This window comes from Arvicanthis niloticus, chromosome 21, assembly GCF_011762505.2.
Source record: "Arvicanthis niloticus isolate mArvNil1 chromosome 21, mArvNil1.pat.X, whole genome shotgun sequence".
NCBI classification, from domain to species: domain Eukaryota; kingdom Metazoa; phylum Chordata; class Mammalia; order Rodentia; family Muridae; genus Arvicanthis; species Arvicanthis niloticus.
The window spans coordinates 8,500,395-8,521,071 of record NC_047678.1 but is presented as its reverse complement, the minus strand read 5'-3'; the positions used below and the strand labels follow the sequence as shown (position 1 = coordinate 8,521,071).

The following is a 20,677-nucleotide window of genomic DNA, read 5'->3' as shown; positions in this document are numbered from 1 at the left end:
AGAAAATAGCTACACATAGATCTATCTAGCTACACGGGAAAACAACTGGCACCAACCTGCCAGTTTGATTCCCCTGACAGGCGTGGCGGGGATGGACTTCTTCCATTTCAGAGGGAAGAAAATGGCTGTTGGTCTGTCCTTTGTGCTGGACCCAAGAAGAAAAATTTCTGAATCGCCTCCATTTATTAACTACCTGAGCTGTCTGGTACTACTCTCTAGCATGCAGGGAGGGAGGGCTGCCATAGCACACTAGTTGGGTTATAAATAACAAAAATGTATTTCTCATTCTGCAGCCAGAAAGTTAGTATGGCTGGTGGAAGGCTAATGTCAGGCTGCCTAACTTTGCATTATATCCGCAAAGAAGGCGTTCTCTTGGGTGTCTTTAACAAGGGCACCGATTCATTTCTTCAGGGCTTCATCCTTACAACTAAATCATCTTACAATGACCATACCTCCAAATGATTACATGTAATGGGGATTGGAGTTTCCACCTGTGCATTTTGAGGGGGACATAAATACGAAATCCTTAATTGACAGTAGAGAAAGAAGGGAAGGGGGAAAATGAGTAACTCTAAAAGAACTAAAAGCATTTAAAGATATATTAGTTACACATCACAACAAATATTCTGAGCTGTTTTAGGTGATGGAAGGGACAAAGTTTGATAATTCATCTGCCGTTGGATTTTAGTGTGTGTATATATATAGACTTCTCATTTATGTGAGAGAGTTTTGGTTAGAAGATGGTGGTGTTCTTCATTCCAGTATTCAGTGAAAGGAAATTTCTACCTAGTGGGTTTGACAAAATCAAACAAATGTAAAGAACATACTTACTTTCATTTCTCTATTTTATTTTATTTTATTTTATTGGTTTTTTAAGACAGGGTTTCTCTGTGTAGCCCTGCCTGTCCTGGAGCTCACTCTGTAGACCAGGCTGGCCTCGAACTCAGAAATCCGCCTGCCTCTGCCTCCCAAGTGCTGAGATTAAAGGCGTGCACCACCACTGCCTGGCTATCTATTTTGCATATGTGTGTCTGTTGGTGTCTGTCTGTCTATCTGTCTTGGGGCAGGGCAACATGTATGTCAAGATCCATGTGTGGGGATCACAGGACATATAAAGGAGTCAGTTCTTTCCTTCTGTCATGTGGCTTCAGGGATGCAACTCACATACTTGGGCTTGGTGGCAAGTAGCTTTACCCACCGAGCCATGTCACTAGCCCCCTGCGAGTTTCTAAGTGGAATAGAACACATCTTTCTAAATGAAGGTGGATTGACATATATACAACAATGAAATAGAAAGTAACTCATACTGTCTGATTTGATTCTGTTTCATCCAGTAAGAGCTAGTAAAAGAAACCGGCTTCTTACACCTTACCATTGATTTTTGTATAAAAGTAGTAATTCCTAGTAGAAGTAGTAGCTCATGTTGAACTGGCCATCTTTTTTCCTTATATCCTGACTGCTCTGATAACAGGTGTACACAATGCCTGCCTAAAATTGTTTCGGATTGGAACAGATGATAAGCTAGGTATAGCTATCTCACATAGCTGTCTTTTCTGTATGAAGCCCGATGTTCGGTATCAAGGGATTTCCATAGGTCTTCATTCTTTCCTGTAGGATGTGGAGCTCCATGGAAGAGACACATGTGTGAAGCAACAATTACAATTCTGTGTAATAAGGACCACAATCGAGATGTCTTAAGGTGGTGATTAGCATAAATGACAGTGTTCTGTAAAGTAGCTAATATTATCTCTATGACTAGTGCAAAACCAGACCCACACAGGCTCCATGTTAGCTTGTCCATAAGTAGCAAAGCCAGCCTGCGTGATCCGTGGCCCCAAACCTGATGTCCATACCCTTTCACTGTGTGGAAGGTGAGATCAAAGCCTCCTTTTCCTTGAGGGCGGTGTCAGAGAAGCATGGGGGAAGCCTGTTTGAGGCTGATCCTAGATCAACTCTCAGTACAGTGATGACAGGGACAGCCTAGGCAATAAGAACAGCTTGAAACAGTTTTAGAGTAATTTTGGTAGAACACAATTTTTGGCATAGAAAAGATTAGTAAGGTAGCTGAGCCTTCTAATGAAAGGTTGTGTTCTCATGGTAAAGTATAAGTTACAAACCTTATACTTACGGTGCAACTGTAAGTGAAGCCCTGGGGTGTAAGTATAAGGTATGAGATTTATGCTTGAAATGTTTGGGGCTCATTCAGTGGACAGCAGGAGGCTCCAGGGAGACTGGGATTAGAGAAAAGCTACTGGCAGTTACTTTCCCACAAATACATCTACTCATGCTGGAGGTAATCCAGGAAAGAGATTATAGAACACTCTAAGCAAGGGGCCACAGGGGCCTTGTCATGAGCCACCCTGCATATGATTCAAGTGTCTGTCAGTGTCACAGAGACCTGGAGAAATAGCCATGAATCTGAAAACAGTTCAGGATTTTGCTATTGAATTATTTCAGAGGACAATTGTTTACAACTCTAAGGTGTTCTAATTGTTTTCTCACTTATTTCTATTTCTTTCTTATTGATGAATTCACTTGTCCCAAGGAGGTTTCCTATGACAAATTTTCAATTGTTGAATAAGAGGTTTATATTTTGTGCCAGGATAGAGTAGTGAGAAGGGTTTGTATTTACTCTCCTGCCTGAAGCAGTTGGAAAACTTAAAAAAAAAAAATTAAAGCAAAATCTAGTTGTTATGAAATACAAACAAAATCCACCATAAGTTACAGCACAGCTGTTAAATGGTGAAGGAGCTGTATAAAAAAATCATCTCAAGCCTTGGCATTGATGTCCTGTAATACAACGATCATTCATTCACCTCCAGTGGGAATTTAGTTCTGATAATTTTTTGAAATAATTTCCTAAAGTTAGGTATCAGAAAGTGACCCAATTCATCTACTCCCAAGTGATTTTGCAAAGGAAATAATACTATATGCCTACTTTCACATACTATATACCTACTTACACATGTGCACAATTATGTAGAGGCTCAGAGTGGCTAATGTTAAAAACTGATAATTGATAATTGGTAGTAGATACAGGTGCGCTGGGATGTCTCTGTATAGCAACCACTCAGCAGCGCAGTGGCATAGACTGTTCACTCTGTAGCAATGGAGGTGAACCTCAGTGTAGTTACTTGGATGAAAAGATCCCAGACTCTCCCTGAGGAAATGGCTTGACTCTCTTTATGTAAAATTTATAAAATGCAGATGCATTTCTATTGCCTGAAAGCAGGCTGAAGTTGCTGAGAGACAGCAATGGAGGGAAAAAAGGAGAAAGGAGAAATTTATAATAAATTTTAGAGTTTAGCCAGAGCTCCCAGGCTCTAAACCACCAGCTTGGGAGCACATAGGGAGGGACCCATGGCGCCAGCTGTATATGTAGGGGAGGATGACCCTGTCAGGCATAGATAGGAGAGGAGGTCCTTGCTCCTATGAAGGCTGGATGCCCCAGTGTGGGGGAATTTGAGGGCGAGGAGGTGGGAGTGGGTGGGTGGGTGGGTGGGGGCATATCCTCATAGAAGCAGGAGGAGGGGGGATGGGATAGGGGGGTTCTGGGTTGGGGGAATGAGGAAAGGGAATAACATCTGAAATGTAAATAAAAAATATCTCTACCATTAAAAAAAAGAATAGCAGTTGTATTGTTTTCAAAGTTCAATTTTAGTAAAATTGAATTCTGGAAACTTCAAACATAACATACAGAGTACTTAGTCTGCAATAGTGACTTTTTCTACACGTTTGTTGCTATACCTTGGTTTTTCTTATGTTTTTGAAATTATGTAAATGGAAACTATTTAATGAGGAAATAGAGTAGAAACATACATCATCTACTAATGAGAGCAGAGATTGACATGACCACCTCTTAGAGGCATTTTAAAGAGTGTGACAACCAAATAGTTCTAGAAACAGAACATCACAGTCATAGCCTGACTTCAGGATTCTGTAGACTCTTAAACTATTGATGAACTCAATATAGGTTGTTTTAACATTAGAAGTGGATTTGTGATGCAGACCTTTAATCCCAGCTCTTGGGAAGCTGAGGCAGGCAAATCCCTGTGAGTTGAGGCTAACTTCATCTACATAGCAAACACCAGTCCAGCCATGGCTACATAATGAGATCCTATTTTGAAAGAACAAAAAGATAAAAAGAAAGCAAAAAATAAAAAATAGAACTTGGAAAAGTTATAAAATAATCCTCTTTGTTTTTAGGGAAAATTATTATTTTCCAAATTAAATTAAATACCAAGAACAGGTATTTTCTGCACACACAGACACCTCACTCTGTGTGTGTGTGTGTGTGATGTGTACTGAGGAATCTTGCTGGTCCCACTCTCTTACTTCTGTGATAGTAACTACTACTGAGTACTTACTCAGCTATTAAAAACAATGAATTCATGAAATTCTTAGACAAATGGATGGAACTAGAAAATGTCATCCTGAGTGAGGTAACCCAATCACAAAAGAACACACATGATACGCACTCACTGATAAGTGGATATTAGCCCAAAAGCTTGAAATAGCCAAGATTCAACTCACAGACCACATGAAGTTCATGAAGAAGGAAGACCAAAGTGTGGGTCCTTTGGTCCTTCTTAGAAGGAGTAACAAAATACCCATGGGAGCAAATATGGAGACAAAGTGTGGGACAGAAACTGAAGGAGGGGTTGTCCAGAGACTACTCCACCTGGGTATCCATCCCATGTGCAGTCACCAAAGGCAAATGCTGATGTGGATGCCAGGAAGTGCAGGCTGACAGGAGCCTGACATAGCTGTCTCCTTAGAGGTCTGCCAGACCCTGACATATACAGAGGCAGATGCTCACAGCTAACCATTGAACTGCTCATGGTGTTCCCAATGGAGGAGTTAAAGAGAAGACTGAAGGAGCTAAAGGGGTTTGCAGCCCCATGGGGAGAGCAACAATACCACCCAACCAGAGCTTCCAGAGTCTAAACCACTAGCCTGGGAGCACATAGGGAGGGACCCATGGCTCCAGCTGTATATGTAGGTGAGGATGGCCTTGTTGGGCATAGGTGGGAGAGGAGATCCTTGGTCCTGTGAAGGCTGGATGCCCCAGTGTGGGGGAATTCGAGGGCGTGGAGGTGGGAGTGGGTGGGTGGGGGCACATCCTCATAGAAGCAGGAGGAGGAGGGATGGGGCAGGGGTTTCTGGGTTGAGGGGAATGGGGAAAGGGGATAACATTTGAAATATCAATAAAATATCCAATAAAAATAATTTCAAAAAAAACCCCTACTACTGAGTAGGGAGTCTGATTGTTGTAGTTTGAAATCTCTTAAACTTCCTTTAAATTAGTGGTTCAGAGAGAAGCACTTCACTCATACAGTTGCTTCTTCTCAAGGCATCATTGCTCTGCAAGACCGGTACTTTATGCATACTTCCCATATAAAGACAAATGACACCAAATGTTTCCTACATTTGATCAGAGAGTAAATGCCTTTAGGCTTTGGGGGCCACTGGATTGAGCTGAGCATTATAAACGTTCACCTCTGTCACTGTAGCGTGAAAGCAGACATGGATGACACATAGGTAACCATAGCTGTTTCAACAAAGATTCACAAAACAAGGGGAAGTTCAGATTTTCCCAGGAAACAGTAGTTCGCCAGCCTGACACAGAAAATGGAAAGATGAGTGTAATAGCCAGGTGGCGTGGTGCACACCTGTAGTTCTAAGTCCAAAAGTTAGAGGCCAGCCTGTGCATCATAGCAATACACACACACACACACACACACACACACACACACACAGTATCACAGTATCATCAGTTACTCTTCTGTCACTGTGACACAGGGAATGTGGAGACAAACTAAGATAGGATAGATTTGGTTTTGCTTATAGTTTCAGTCACTCGGTTATGTGTACTTTGATTATAAATGTGATCTCTTTCTGTGTTTTTCTACTTTGCCTCAGCCTGTTATTTCCTGTTTATTTTGTTTTTCAGAAATAAAAAAGTTTTCTCCTTTCCATTTTCCCCCTAGTGAGACTGACTTTAACAGTTTCATTGCCAAGCACAGAAGCTCTATGGTCCACTGGGTGGCTTAGCTAAATGGTACTTTGTGTAGTATTTGACTCTGATGACGCCTAACTGCTTCTGGAACTTTCTTACAATATTAACTAATAATCTAAGAGTTCTTAAGTTTGAGTCTTATTTACTCATGTCGTTTTTCTTTTTCCTTTTTCATGCTCTGTGAGTTACAGGTTCTGTTCGTGGTTTCAGCTCTTATTGCCAGTGATTCTCAATTTGTAGCTAGGCCAAATGTTCCTTCCAAATTTAAGATAGAGTCTATTCCAGTCCCCCATCATGCATTTCAACATAGATGACCAACAGCACTTTCAAGGTTATCGTCAATACATATATAATATGCATGTATGTATATATGCAATATATATAGTAAATATATAGTTTTATTTATACAGTAAATAGTAGATATAGATATGGATATGGACATGGATATAGATCAGACATAGGGATAGATAGATAGATAGATAGATAGATAGATAGATAGATTCAGTAAATAGTATTTACTAGTCCCCAGAATAAGATGTGAAATTGCCTGAGAAGTCTTTTCTGTCTCCCTTTAACACCCATTCCTCATCCTGCAAGCCCAGTCAGTTTTCCCCACTGCCTTCGTTCTGCTCCTTGTCTCTCTTCCAGCCTTCCCTGCATCCTCATTAGTTCAGTTTCCCCACACCTCATCCTGGCTAGGCCTTGTGGCTTCCTCCTTTATCTTCACCTGTCTTTCCATGCAGGGGTGAGTTCTCCTCATCCTGTGCCTATGTCCATTGTGGACACAGTACTTGATAGTCACAGAATAGTGTGATTTATAAAAGCCAAATTGTCTTGCTATTTGCCTGCTAGAATGCCTCCTCCCTCTGTTGCAGTAAATTTAGCTAAGCACTTTGTGCTCCTAGGGGGTCGTGCCTAGAAGGCACCTGCTCGAGCCCTCTGGATTCATGAATGGAACACACACACACACACACACACACACACACACACACACACAATTATTTTTAATATGCCTTGACTAGATCAAAGGCTGGGCAGTTCTAATCCTCCACATGGCTAGCACACATTTCCCTCTGGTTCTCCTGGCTTAATGCCCTCTAATTCTATATTTTATCTTTGTTGCCCTGGCTCATTCTTGATGGCCTCTTAGTCTTTCCTGCCTAAGATGCTTCTGGGCAGCCCTGCTGGGGGCTGCATTTCCTCTCACCTACATTTTGGATAATTTTCCTTTTGTAGCTCTAAATCTAATCCATCTACCTCTTGAATCATGGCAGGTCTCCCTTCTTCCTTCCAGTTCCTAGCCTCCACAAATCTAAAAGTTCCGCCTCTCTCTCCACTCAGCCATTGGCCAGTGGCTCTTTATTGACTGATCAAAAACCAATTGGAGACAAGGACCTTCAGCATTTGGACGCACAGATTCCCGATTTTGGAGGCCAGATTAGTTCAAAGCTTTGGAACCAATCCCCAACAACCCCCAGCTTTAAGATGTAATCCAGTTCTTCAGTGAGGTCATGTGTGGCTCTTCCTTGACAATAAGCAACTCCTCAGCCTAAACAAGACACACATATCTGACCTCACATACTTAACCCCTACACTACCAGAGCTTCTCAGAAATGTATACTCCTGAAGGATCCCTGCTGCATGTACATTTAAATAGTTCTTCTTGGGCATAGGAGATGGCTTACCAGTTAAGACTGAATACTGCTTTTCCAGAAGTCCTGGGTAGTTCAGTTCCCAGCATCCATGTCAGATGGCTTACTACCACCCATAACTCAAGCTCGAAGAAGATCTGATGCATTTAGCCTCTGAGGGCACCCACACTCACATGCACATACCCAAACAGACACACATGAACATATAATTTTAAAATAATAAAAATAAATGTCTTTAAAGTCCTTTAGAGACTGGAGAGATGGCTCAGTGGTTAAGAGCACATAGTGCTCTTCCAGACGACACTAATAGGGTTTCTGTCAGCCATGTTTGGCTCACAATCACCTTTAACTCCCCCCTCTAGGGCATCTGACACCTTTGGCCTCCATAGGCATCCATCCACACTCATGGGCATTGCCCATGAGCAGACACAAACACATACACAGAGAAACAGACATGCATACACACACACACACACACTGCAGCCTAGTGGTACCTTAGTTCCCAGGAAGCTCCCTGATGCAAATGCAGAGACAAGCCTACCCTGCTTTTCACTCAAAATCTAAACTTGCCCATCAGTAACATCTATTTCACAATAAGATTTTTAAGCCAATCATCCCCTCAAAAAAATTCCTCAGCACCTAAACTTGGGGATATTAACAATTGTTCTGAGTTATGAATAGACTAAAGTATAATTATTTTTTAGTTCACATCCTTTTGAAGCTCCAACCATCATCCCTAGCCTGTCATTATATTTTTCACCCAATATTTTTTATTGTAATTCTCATCCTTTCAAGAAAGCTTTCCTGGTCCTTTCTAGGTGTAGCTCCTAAGGCTTCCCTCTATTAAAACTGAAGGCCCTCTGTTCCTGTTGGGCTGTTCAGATTAGATACAAACCTACTACACCAGGAGCCACTGAAGAGTAGAAATGGTCTGTTTCCTGCATGGTGCTTCCCCCAAGGACTGCACACAACAAATGCCTGTTGAACAAAATGTATATGAAATATACTTTATCCAAACATATCAATAGTTCTTTGAAAATAAAAGAAAAAAAAGAAATCACTATGCTATATCTGAGATAGTATCATGGGACTACCTTATACTTGAAACTAGATGCCTATCACAAAATCTATTCATTTGCTGATAGAACAGGGTCTTGGAGACATATCAGAGATAGGACATGATCTTTGGCTGGCCCAGCTACATTTCAGCACTAAGAAGTTTTTTTCTGAGCATTGTATATCCCTGTTCCCCAATATATAAATATATAAATAAATTTGAACTCACCTTGAGTTGCATTAATGTGAAGATATGGATAGTGAAATATATTACATAGTACTTCTATCTCACTATCCAAGGCTAGATGATAACCAAACACTGCATGGTATTCTCTGAGAGGCGAATGAAGATAGTAGATGAATATACACAGATCCTTTGCTCTTTAGCTGTGTGTGTTTCTGCTCAGCACATGGCAGCCTATTTGTTAGTACACTTTAAAATTAAGATGCAAGTGAAGTGTACTTTTAGATACTATGTTGCAAAAATACATTTTTGGTTTTTCCTGCAAGCAATGTATTAGATTAGTATCTGTATATTTTAGACACTGTGCTTAGAGTGACTTAACTAACCTAGTGTCTTCATCATTTTAAAAAACAGTGGCATCTGTATCAGCAAGTTGAAAATAGAAAAGACAAAGAAATTTTCCTAGTTTGCTTTGCATTGCTGTGATAAAACACCATGACCAAAAGCAACTTAGGGAAGCAAGAGTTTATTTCATCTTACAGGTTAAAGAGTCCACCATAAAAGGAAGTCAAAGCATGAACTCCAGGCAGGAGCCTGGATTCAGAAGCTGAATCAGAGGCTATCGGAGAGTGATGCTCACTCACTTCCTTACTTGCTCAGTTGGTTTTCTTACACAACCTAGAACCACCTGGCTAGGGATGGTGCTGCCCACAGTGGGCTGGGTCCTCCCACATCAGTCATTAATCAAAAAAATTCTCTGCAAGACTTTCCTACAGGCCAGTCTCCAAGCTCATGGAAACATTTTCTCCACTGAGGTTTTCTCATCCCAGATGACCTGAGTTTGTGTCAAGTTGACAAAAATTAACCAGTACAAATACTGGTTAATTAGAAATACAAATACTGGTTTAATCAGAAGAGAATTCAACTGAAAAAAAAAGTACAAGAATAAATAAATACATTGGTTAAAATACATATATATGTAAGAATGCTGCAATATAATATTTTTCAATTAACTCTTGTCTATTTAGTTTTGAAGTCATGCTTTAGTAATGAGCTTAAATGTTTAAAGTTTGAGGTGAATTTTATATATAGTAGTTACTTGATATCTTCTCTTTTTATAGATTTGATCCAGGCTACCAACGAGACCAATGTCAATATTCCTCAGATGGCCGACACCCTCTTTGAGCGGGCGACGAACAGCAGCTGGGTGGTGGTATTTAAAGCTTTAGTGACTACACACCATCTCATGGTGCATGGAAATGAGGTAACCAAATACACAACTGTTTATTGGTAGAGCTTGGGGTAGCAGAACATGTTGGTAATTTAAGACCCGTGAATTTTCACTAATGAGGAAGAAAAGAAGAAATACGTGTTTCACAAGTATCTTGAGTATAATTTCAACCTTGGATTTTGCTATCTTTAAATGTATTTTGATTTGGACTTTGTCTCAGTGATATAGCCACATTTAAATGTATATTCTATGTGAATGTATTAGTGGGTAAAAATGTTAAGAGAAAGGATCAGGGAGACTGTTTTTCCACAGGAAGTAATGTTTTGTAACTGTGAGTGAAGATTGCTTTAATGGAATATTTACTTGTGAAAAATATTAATAAAATTAAATTACTTCTTTTATACAAAATTCCTAGTGAAGCCTATTGAATTTTCAGTGTTGCTGGCATATGCAGAAGTAAAAGTTCAAAATTTTTAATTGTGACTTGATGAGTGTTTCTCTGGAGTTTTAAAAGAAACTTCTTTCTTAGAGAAAGTCGGCAGCATAGGACACTTCCTAGCTAAGTGAGCAAACACAATAGAAATTGTAAAGTTAAATGACTAAAACACTGCCTTAACATCATCAATTGTTTAAAGGTATGGTGTGCTTTAACTCTTAATTTTTGTTTTTCAGAGATTTATTCAGTATTTGGCCTCTAGAAATACGCTGTTCAACCTCAGCAACTTTCTAGATAAGAGCGGATCCCACGGTGAGAAGAGCAAATCTGGGAGTGGGTGTTAGTTAATCCCACGTCACTGTTACTGAGCATTCCACTGGTTATTTGAGCAAGTAATGGGAAAGCAACTATTAAATTAACTATTTAATTGTGCACAATTGATCATATATTAATATTATATATACATTAATTTTATTTTGTCTCTTGGAGTGTTCACTTTAAAAAGGGAACCTTGACTTCATCCATCTCACAGTTTGTTTATAAAGATTCAGAAGATGAGGGCATAAAAGTCATCAGCCAAATCTAACAGAAAGATTCCTCTCGTGAAGAAATGTTTCTAGGTTAATGCAGCTTGGACCATTACTTCTGGCTCATTTGTTGTATTTGCTTACTGTTGCATACATGTAAAGCTAGATAGACCCTATCAGATGGCTTGCGTGTGTTACATTTGAAACAGGCTGTTGTGTGTAACAGTAAATACAAATACACTATCCATGCTGGATAGTGTAATCACCGTATTGAATGGCCAGAGCGCCCCATAAGGAAGAATCTTGGCTTGTAAGTAGGGTGGTCATGAGGCTTGCTGCAACATGTTGAGCTCCTTCTTAGAGGCAACCGTGACAATCCTTGTCTGTTTTGAAGAGCTATAGAATAATTACTTGTATGAGAACTACAATGGAAAGCATTGTGTTCATGACTCTGTCTCCTCTCCCGCTCCCCAGGTTATGATATGTCTACGTTCATACGGCGTTACAGTAGATACCTGAATGAGAAGGCTTTTTCTTACAGACAGATGGCATTTGACTTTGCCAGAGTGAAGAAAGGGTATGGCTCGTACTCTTTTCCTTATTTACTTTACCACAGCAAATCCTCTAGGCATACATGATTTATTTATCTAAGCTTATATGCCAGCTAGCATTGATCGTGGCTGGCCCAGTCCACATTCACCTGAAGAGACAGCTTAGGAAGTCAGGATGACAGAAGCTACCCTGAAGCATGCAGTACTGAAGTGTGTTCATGCATAACAATCTGACTGGCTGCCCAGAAATTATGTGGTGCAAAATTTTATTTGTTAAAACTGATTCAATATCCTTAATGTAAATATCTTTAAATAACTTAAGGGAAGAATTGACAAGATTCATTTCGGGGTGTAGTGGTGTTAATGAAAACATTTATAGGAATTTTAATTGAAGTGAAAACTGTGTATGTGGTGATTTAGTGTTGAGAGCAATACTTTCCTAGGAAATATGTGTATCATAATTTAATGATCAACATTACTTACTATTTACTTACTTACAACATTACTTACTATTGGGCGCAGGTGAGATGGCTCAGCGGTTAAGAGCACTGACTTGCTCTTCCGGAGGTCATGAGTTCAAATCCCAGCAACCACATGGTGGCTCACAACCATCTCTAATGAGATCCGATGCCCTCTTATGGTGTGTCTGAAGACAGCTACAGTGTACTTGCATATAATAAATAAATAAATAAATAAATAAATAAATAAACATTACTTACTGTTGAAGGAAGTCTCAATGAAGCAGAAAATGAATTTTAATACACAGGTGTCATTTATTTACCTCTGAATAAATGCTTTAATCTGGGCCAAAATGTTCAGCCAGAAGCACATGCAGATCTCAGTCTGTTTGTAACTGAAAGTAATGGTAAAGTGTTGTAAAGGGGTATTATTTTATTTTAAGACTCTATAGAGGGGCTGGAGAGATGGCTCAGCATTGAAGACAGTGGTTCTCAACCTTCCTAATGCTGTGACTCTTTAATACAGTCCCTCATGTTGTGGTGACCCCAACCATAAAAATGTTTTCATTACTACTTCATAACTAACTTTTCTGCTGTTAAGAATCATAATGTAGGGGGCTGGAGAGATGGCTCAGCAGTTAAGAGCACTCGCTGGCTGCTCTTCCAGAGGTCCAGGTTCGATTCCCAGCAACCACAGCAGCTCACAACTGTCTGTAACTCCAGTTCCAGGGGAACCAACACTGCAATAAAGTTAGACATGTAAACAAAACACCTATGCCTATAAAATAAAAATAAATCATTCAAAAATAAATAAACATATTAAAACAATCATAGTCTAAATATCTGGTTGCAGGGTACCTGATAGGCAATCTGTATGAAAGGGTCTTTAAACCTACAGGTTGAGACCCATTGGTATGTAGGTTGTAACATAGCTACAACCTCTACATGCCTGACCGTGATCTCAGGGGATAGACAAGGAAAATGAGGAGTGCATCTGAGAACAGAGACATGGCCCTGTATTTCCAGTGCTCACAAGGATGTGTACTTCTGTCTGTCTGTGGTGTTGCAGGGCTGACGGGGTGATGAGGACGATGGTCCCTGAAAAGCTCCTGAAGAGCATGCCAATCCTGCAGGGGCAGATCGACGCACTGCTGGAGTTTGATGTACGTAGCCCGTATAGTGAAATGTTTGTTGCTCGCATAATTTGACCCTTGTCTTTCCTTCGAAAGGGCTGCCGGTCAGTTAGCCATTGCCGAAGGGCCATCTCTAGAAGGCCTTTGTGTAGATGAATTACAGGAACATTTCACTCAGTTTTTTAGGCCCCCAGAGTGTTCCAAAGTTTACAAACTGTTTCCTACAGCCAGAGAAAGGTGAGCACAGCATTCTGGAGCCTTCTATTCTGAGTAAAATGATGGCTTGGTGTGCTTATAAGATGAAGTTATGCACAAGATGTTCCTCAGGCAGCTAAATAACCATGCTTTCTGATGAGAAACCATCTGACATGGACTACCTAAGTGACACTGTCCACCTGGGAGTGATTGTGCATTATCACTGATAACAAGTTTTTTTGGTAGAGTCAGTAAGTATTATTTGTTTGTTAAAAAGCATACCTGCTGGGATTGGAGAGATGGCTCAGTGCTTAAGAAAGCAGCTGCTTTTGTGGAGAACTGAGTTTGATTTACCACACCCACATGGCAGTGCCCAACCAGCTCCAGTTCCCAGGGATCAGATGCCCTAATCTGACTTCCATATGCACCAAGCACACAAGGGGTGCACAGACAGACATATGTGAAGGCAAAATAGTCATACACATAAAGAATAATTTTTAAAAAACATAACCTGAATTGGTTGTGTTGATAGATACATCAATGCTTATGTGTGATAAAGTTATAGTTATAACCTGAATTGGTTGTGATGATATATACATCAATGCATATGTGTGACAAAGTTGTTCAGAACTAGATAGAACCAAAGCATATACTAGTAAACCTGGGGAACTCTGAATGCAGTCTGTTGATTTTGTCATACAGTATCCTGGCTGTGACATAATTAACTAGAGTGCTGTGAGCTCTTCCATTACATTTGGGAGAAACTAGGTCAGTGCCATGTGGAATCTACCTCTTTTACTTCTTACAACTGCTTGTAAATGTGTAATTAACTCAAAAATAACATTTAAGAGGACCTGACTCATGAAAAAAAAAATATTTTGACGTGTAGGAAAGTTCTGAGCTCTCATTGTCAGCTCCTCTGTAATCTGATAGTTGTCTAAAACACTTTCTTCAAATACTCCTAGCTTAAAGTCTTTGTTAAGATTCTATGGCTTAGACTATAATTGAGCCCTTCTTGTAACAACTCACTCTTGTGAAATTTTAAGTAGAAACTGCAAGCCGTCACACTGGTTTTGACAGATTTTACTGTAAGCTCTGTATTGGACATCTAATCTTCATTTTTTTTCTTTCTTTTTATTTATCTATTTTTAGCTTTCCTCTTCCTTGCAAAGGGTTCTAGCTTAAATAACTGAAGCATTTTCAACCAGTCCTTTGGTATTGCTATGCTTAATAGAAGTTACCCAACATTTTTAGAATACTAGTGAATTTCTTAGTGGTCGTTTGGGGTATTTTATTATGACTTGAGAAAAATACTAACTTGATGTGCAGCTAAAGTTAAATGCTCGTTTTTCTAGGTGCATCCAAATGAACTAACAAATGGTGTCATAAACGCTGCATTTATGCTTCTTTTCAAAGATCTTATCAAACTGTTTGCTTGCTACAATGACGGCGTCATTAACTTACTTGGTAAGTGGCACTGCTGTGACCCATTTGGGCTGACTGGGTGGTGATAAGCTGACAAATTCATCATCTGCAGGGATGAATCTGTTGTCTAGTTTCTTGAGCACCAAAGTGAGTGCCTCAGCAGAGGCAGGTTTGTGTGAGATTCGTGATACCGGGGGACTCCTGATGGCAGTGCTGGCTGCGCGAGATGGCCACAGGATGAATACATATCTAGGGTAGACATCTAGTACAAGGTAGGCAGACTGATGATCTCCTCCCTCATAAAAGGACCTGCCCCACAGTAGTAAAGACTAGGACTGGTGGCGGGCACCAGCTCAAGTAGGAATCCAGGGCTGCTCCGCCTGTTCAGTCTCCACTCTGACTTCATTGATCCTCCTGTAGCATCTTCTCCTCGTAACTAGCAGCTTGTTGGTAGGGTGTGTCTCTGGATTCACATATGGGAAAAACTGGCTGGTGATATTTATCTAATTTGAAAGGTCCGTCCACTTCCTTCCTCTAGGTCTATCCCTAACTCCTTGTAATTAATATTTCAGGTTAGTTTTGCTAAGTCCCTATCATCCAACCCAGTTGCTACCCATGACTTGGTGGTCTCCCCTAAGTCTTGCTACAAGAAGAAAGGTGGGCAGTATACCACAAAAGGCTTGGCCTACTATGAAAGTTTCATTTTTCTATTCAGGCCACTCCTTTGCAGAGTTATTATTCACTATGTTACTTCCAGCTAGTACCAAACTGCAATTTTCTTCTTTTGTTAGCTGGTCATGAAGAATTTCCTAAAGGCCACAAGATAGGATTTAAAGGATAAGTGACTCATGACTGTGCATGAGAGACTCTGGAAATCACTCTGTGTTCATACAACTTGTCTGCTTATTCATGTCTTGCTTGAATATCCTCATGTTTGTCCAGCTTTACAGCTTGATTGATCATATAGTGCCCACTCTGTGTCTGAGGACCACTTCATTCTCTTTGGTCAGGATCTTGGTCTCTAGATGTAAGGCAACAACAACTCCCTTAAAGGGCATCACTGTAATCTGAAGAAGACAAGTCTCTGTTATCACCATGGCCCATGCTGGAGCATGATAGAGGGATTTCACAACATGTAAATCAATTGCACACTCCTTAAGTACCTTGAGATTCTGCTGGAACCAAGGCTCTGGTGGCCTAAGTTTGGAGCAGTTATAGAACTTTCTGTGGCCTGAGCTCTGTTCTTTGCTATCACCATGCAGGACGTTCTTCATGCGGCAGCATGCTCATGTGTTCAGTGTGTCTCCTGAAAAATCAAGGCAGCTTGGCAGACTCTGAACAATGTCTTAGTTACAAGGAACTCCACCTGCAATATGTACATTTGACATAAAGCATTCTGTAAACTACCCAGACCTTTGGAGATTCAGAAACCTTATTAAGGTGGCATATCCGGGAACTTTCATGGATTCTGCCTCCCCCCTTTGCCAGTTATGTCTCTTACCAAGACATGCCTGATGCCTGAAGTTCCTGCCCAGTAAGAACCATCAACCTGATGTCACCAGAGCAGTGTCCTATGGGATTGTGGTACCACACAGGTTGATGTTCTTAAGATGAGACAATGGTTGTAAATGCCACCTCTGCTTGCTGACAGCCGACTCCTGATGGTCTCTGAGATAGAAATAAATACATCTGTACCTCAGTAGCCACCTCCCAAATGCCAAGAATTGTGCTAATTCTCCTCTGGTGAAAGAGGACATGTTTGAGTCTCTGTGAGTAGGCTTTATTGCTTGATTAATCTTATAGTAACCATTGTTAAGCCTCTAAAACTTTATTTCCACAAATAAAATATTCAGGTTACCTGGAGTTGAAGTAGAATTGCTATTCCTGTGTCTGCACAGGGTTCATCAAATTATGGCGCCCTTGCTAGTGTCAAGGTATATCCATTTTTAGGAACCAAGGGAAGTACCCACAGGTCATTCTGTACATTCACTAGACCGTGTAAAGAGTTTAGAACTCGCCATTGGTCTAACATGTAAAGAACTGAGAAGACTGGAAAACTAACTCTCGTTGGAGTCACAAGAGAGGTTAGGCACAAGACAAACCTCTGCTGCTGCAGCTGGAGAAGCCAACCATACACAGTAAATCCTGGCTAACCTGGTGATCACTCAGAACTGAAGACTACTGTGGGAACTGGGGCAGAGGTAGGAAGACCTGACTGACACACTGCTGGAGGCAGACTACAGGCAAGCATGAGAGCTGTGGCAAGGCCACACATGCATTTTGCTTTTAGGAGCTCAAGTAGGTTCCCCGTGTGTTCTGGAATGGGGAAGCACAGCTGCCCCTCAGTTTACAGTTGGCTTTCACCCTGATCACTTAAATCTGATAAAATGAGGCTAAAAATTTAAGCTAGTGAAGAAACATACTTTACCAAATTGGTGTCTGGTACCAAAACATGTATTCCTGAAGCTCAGAGACAACACCTCTGATGAATGTCCCCCAAACTACAGGGCCTATATTTTTTTTATATACAGGCCTATAATTTTTGAACTCTAGAAACTAAAAAAATGGCGGGGGGGGGGGGATGTTGAAAGAATCAAGAGAGGGAAAAATCACATACCTGTAACGAAGCAAAAATAAGAATTATATGTAAAATCTTCTCAGAAGCTAGGCAGACAAGGAGGGACAAGAGTGAAGTATGCAAAATGTTGAGAAAGACTCTCAGCACCCTTGAATCCTGAATTCTTGGAAATTATCCTTCATAGGACTGGTGAAATAAATGCCTCGGGTGAAGAGCCTTTGCTATCATTGCAGAGGACTGGGTTTGTCCCTAGCCCTGCAGGTAGTTCATAGCCACCTATAAATCCAGCTTCAGGGAGTCTTAACAGCCTCTTCTGGCCTCTGTGGGCATACACACATACAAATACAAATTAAAAATACCCCGATAGAGAACCAGTGACAGACCAAAGTATAGATATTGCCAAGGTCCAGCTTGGTACGCCAATAAGATTTAGTAGCAAAACTGATTCGAAAACAGCAACATCACCAAAGCCCACCCCAGCGTGGCTAACAGTTATGAAATCTGTAAACCTTGAGAACACTCTGTAGCCCGCAGGCAGCTCAACAGGATGAAGATTGTATATTCCCAGTAGCTCAGTTGGTCTCTGCTCCTTCTGGGCAGATCAGCTTGTTTGAGTGTCTCTCAGCAGTTCTTACTGCTGATGTATGCTGGGGAGAGTGAATCTGCTCAGTCTCAGGGACTTCCTGAAGTTCTTTAGTTGCTTACTTCCCCAGCTTAATGAGCTTCCAGTACAATGGAATGTTCTCCCATCTGTTCAAACATCCTGCATCTTAAGGAACTTCCCTCCAAGTCAGTTTTATTTCGAAGAAAAGTGCTACACAGCCTCAGTTAAACAAAAATTGAACCACGGATTTTAAAAAGACACCTTACAACAAAGGCATGCAGATGTGAAATACGCATATGAAAACAGCCACCTATTGTGACATCCTTCAGGTGATAAAAATCAAAACAACCAGCCACTCTGAAAACAATGCACTGTCTCTGATTCTAATTGTGTGTCAATCTAGAAAATTAAACTAAGGACTCAGTCAAGAGGTCACTGCTGATTAGCAGGGAGTGGAATGAAAAGGCAGAGCACAGGGGATTGAGGACAGCATGGCAGTTGTGTGACACCTGAACAGTGAATTCATAGATACCAGAGTCACCAGGAACACCAACTGTGAACATTGGGTGATGCGAGACATCATAGGCTGGCAAACTGTAACTAACACAGCATTCACACGGAACCTGAGTACGGAGCATTTATGCCTGATGGCAAGAAGAATGAGGACAATTTCTACATTATACATTCATTTTTGCCAAAATGTTCCAAAAACTAGTTCTAGAGGATAATCCCTACATTAATCATTCATTTTTGCCAAAATGTTCCAAAAACTAGTTCTAGGTTTCTGTGTTAAGTGCTCATGTATGTAGTTTACTGTCTAGGCCCCCCTCCCAGCTGTGCCTGTTTATTCTGTAGTGGTCACTGTGCTGACAACCAGGATAAGTACCTTTAGTAGAGTTTAAGGGCTTTGCTCGAGAATGTATGGAATCCTCACTAGAACTCAACAGTTCCTGATTCTATAGGTCTGAGATGGGATCTGAGAATTTGCATTCTCAGTAAGCTCTTTAGAGATGCATTCCTGGTAACCCAAGTAGTTCGTTTTGGTAACCTCTGTATTAGAGCCCCACCTGGATGCTCACACTTAAAACCCCAGCCTTTGGCATGTTTACCTAAGTTGATAAATTGTTGATCATATTGCAGATCTAATTTACTGTTCTTTCTTTCCTGCCCAGCAGCTTTAGATTCCATTACAATTGTCCATTTGTTAGCATTTAGGTGTCATTTGATGGTTCATGAAACAGGGGTAGGAGGATGGGATGAGGTAACAGGGTACCCAGTTAGATTTGTATTTCAGACCAATGTGCTTCCTAAAGCTCTATGTGTATGGTTATTTTGCCTGCATGTGTGTCTGTGCATCGTGTACATGCCCACAAAGTCAGAAGAGAGCATTGATTCCCTAGAACTGGACTTACAGAGAGGTGTGAGCCACCATGTGGATACTGGGAATTAAACCCAGGTCCTCCAAAGAGGAACAAATGCTCTTAACAACTGAACCATCTCTCCAACATAAAGCATGAATACATTTTTAGAATTAATAAGTCACTCACGCAATACTTCTAATAAAGTGTGTTTTGGGGTAGTTATAACTAAATCTGGTATCTTATTTTTTATCTGTCAGATGTCCAGTCCACTAAAATTTGTGAGATCTTGATCTTTTGGCATGCAGTCTCCCTCCTGAGTCAGACTGTGTACATGTCTGTCTCCCAAAAAGCTTTATCCCCAAAACAATCTTAGGCACAGGGTGCCGGAGCTGGAAATCAGCCTGACTAATCTTGTAAATTGCTTAGCTACAGAATAAGTGAGGAACTTCTACATACAGCCTCACTATATTCTCTGTGATGTCATAGCATCCCTGTAGAAAGACAGCTGGAAAGAGGGGTCTCTGGAGGTTCAAGCAAAATAAGGGCCCCTAGCTGGAAGCTGTTCTTCTGTCTGAGCAGGCGGCTCCTGCCTTCCTCAGATGTTGCTATCTTACCCTTGATACATTAGAATTACTGGATTCTAAGTCTCACTTTGGGTCAGGAAGCAGCTGGCAGGGAGTGTGGGTGGTAGAAGCCGAGGGACAACTGTGTGTGAGGAAAATCTTATTTTGACACAGAACAGTCTCAGAGTGCCACAGTTTAACTTTGCCTCAAGCCAAATGTGAAACATTGTGTCTCCCTTCTTTCTTAAGTTCCTCAGTGGTAGCATGGGCAGCCACTTGCTCTGTTGTTTTATTGGCCTTGTTCCTACTGAGGCAGACTAGACCATAGCTTGATAAGCTTCATTCTAGAAAAGCAAAGGAAGCTTAACTCAGTCTATGAGGATCCTGGCTTTCTGTGGGCAGAGATGGCTACCAGGTATATACCTGATCCCAGGTTCACTGTGTGACAGTCTACTTCTTGGAGTCTAGTCAGGTACCAAAAAGTATGTCTTCAGAACAGACAGAAAGAAAAAAAAGAAAAGAGAAACTCCTTCACATTTCTAACTAGAAGGGACTCTAGTAGAGGAAGTTAGGTACTTCTATAGGTGCCTGAAGCCTCTAGAAACTGGCTCTGGGCTTTGTCTCCTCCTGGAATTAAGCTCCTATGTTTGCAGGACCTGCTTCTTCCAGGCTGCCAGTTGAGGTTTCTTTACAAAGAAGAAGCT

The 20,677-nt window shown here is 40.9% G+C and overlaps 1 protein-coding gene across 19 annotated transcripts in view; it reads left to right on the top strand.

Annotated features, from left to right (window-relative positions):
* The window catches only part of Snap91 (synaptosome associated protein 91), a 114,726-nt gene that overhangs the window by 31,474 nt on the left and 62,575 nt on the right, over window positions 1-20,677 (top strand). For all 19 annotated transcript variants that reach the window (XM_076917492.1, XM_076917503.1, XM_076917501.1 and 16 more), the window contains exons 3-7: window positions 10,033-10,175; window positions 10,815-10,890; window positions 11,580-11,682; window positions 13,184-13,277; window positions 14,798-14,909. In XM_076917492.1, the coding sequence (XP_076773607.1) occupies window positions 10,033-10,175; window positions 10,815-10,890; window positions 11,580-11,682; window positions 13,184-13,277; window positions 14,798-14,909 (528 nt within the window). The remainder of the gene's footprint in view (window positions 1-10,032; window positions 10,176-10,814; window positions 10,891-11,579; window positions 11,683-13,183; window positions 13,278-14,797; window positions 14,910-20,677) is intronic.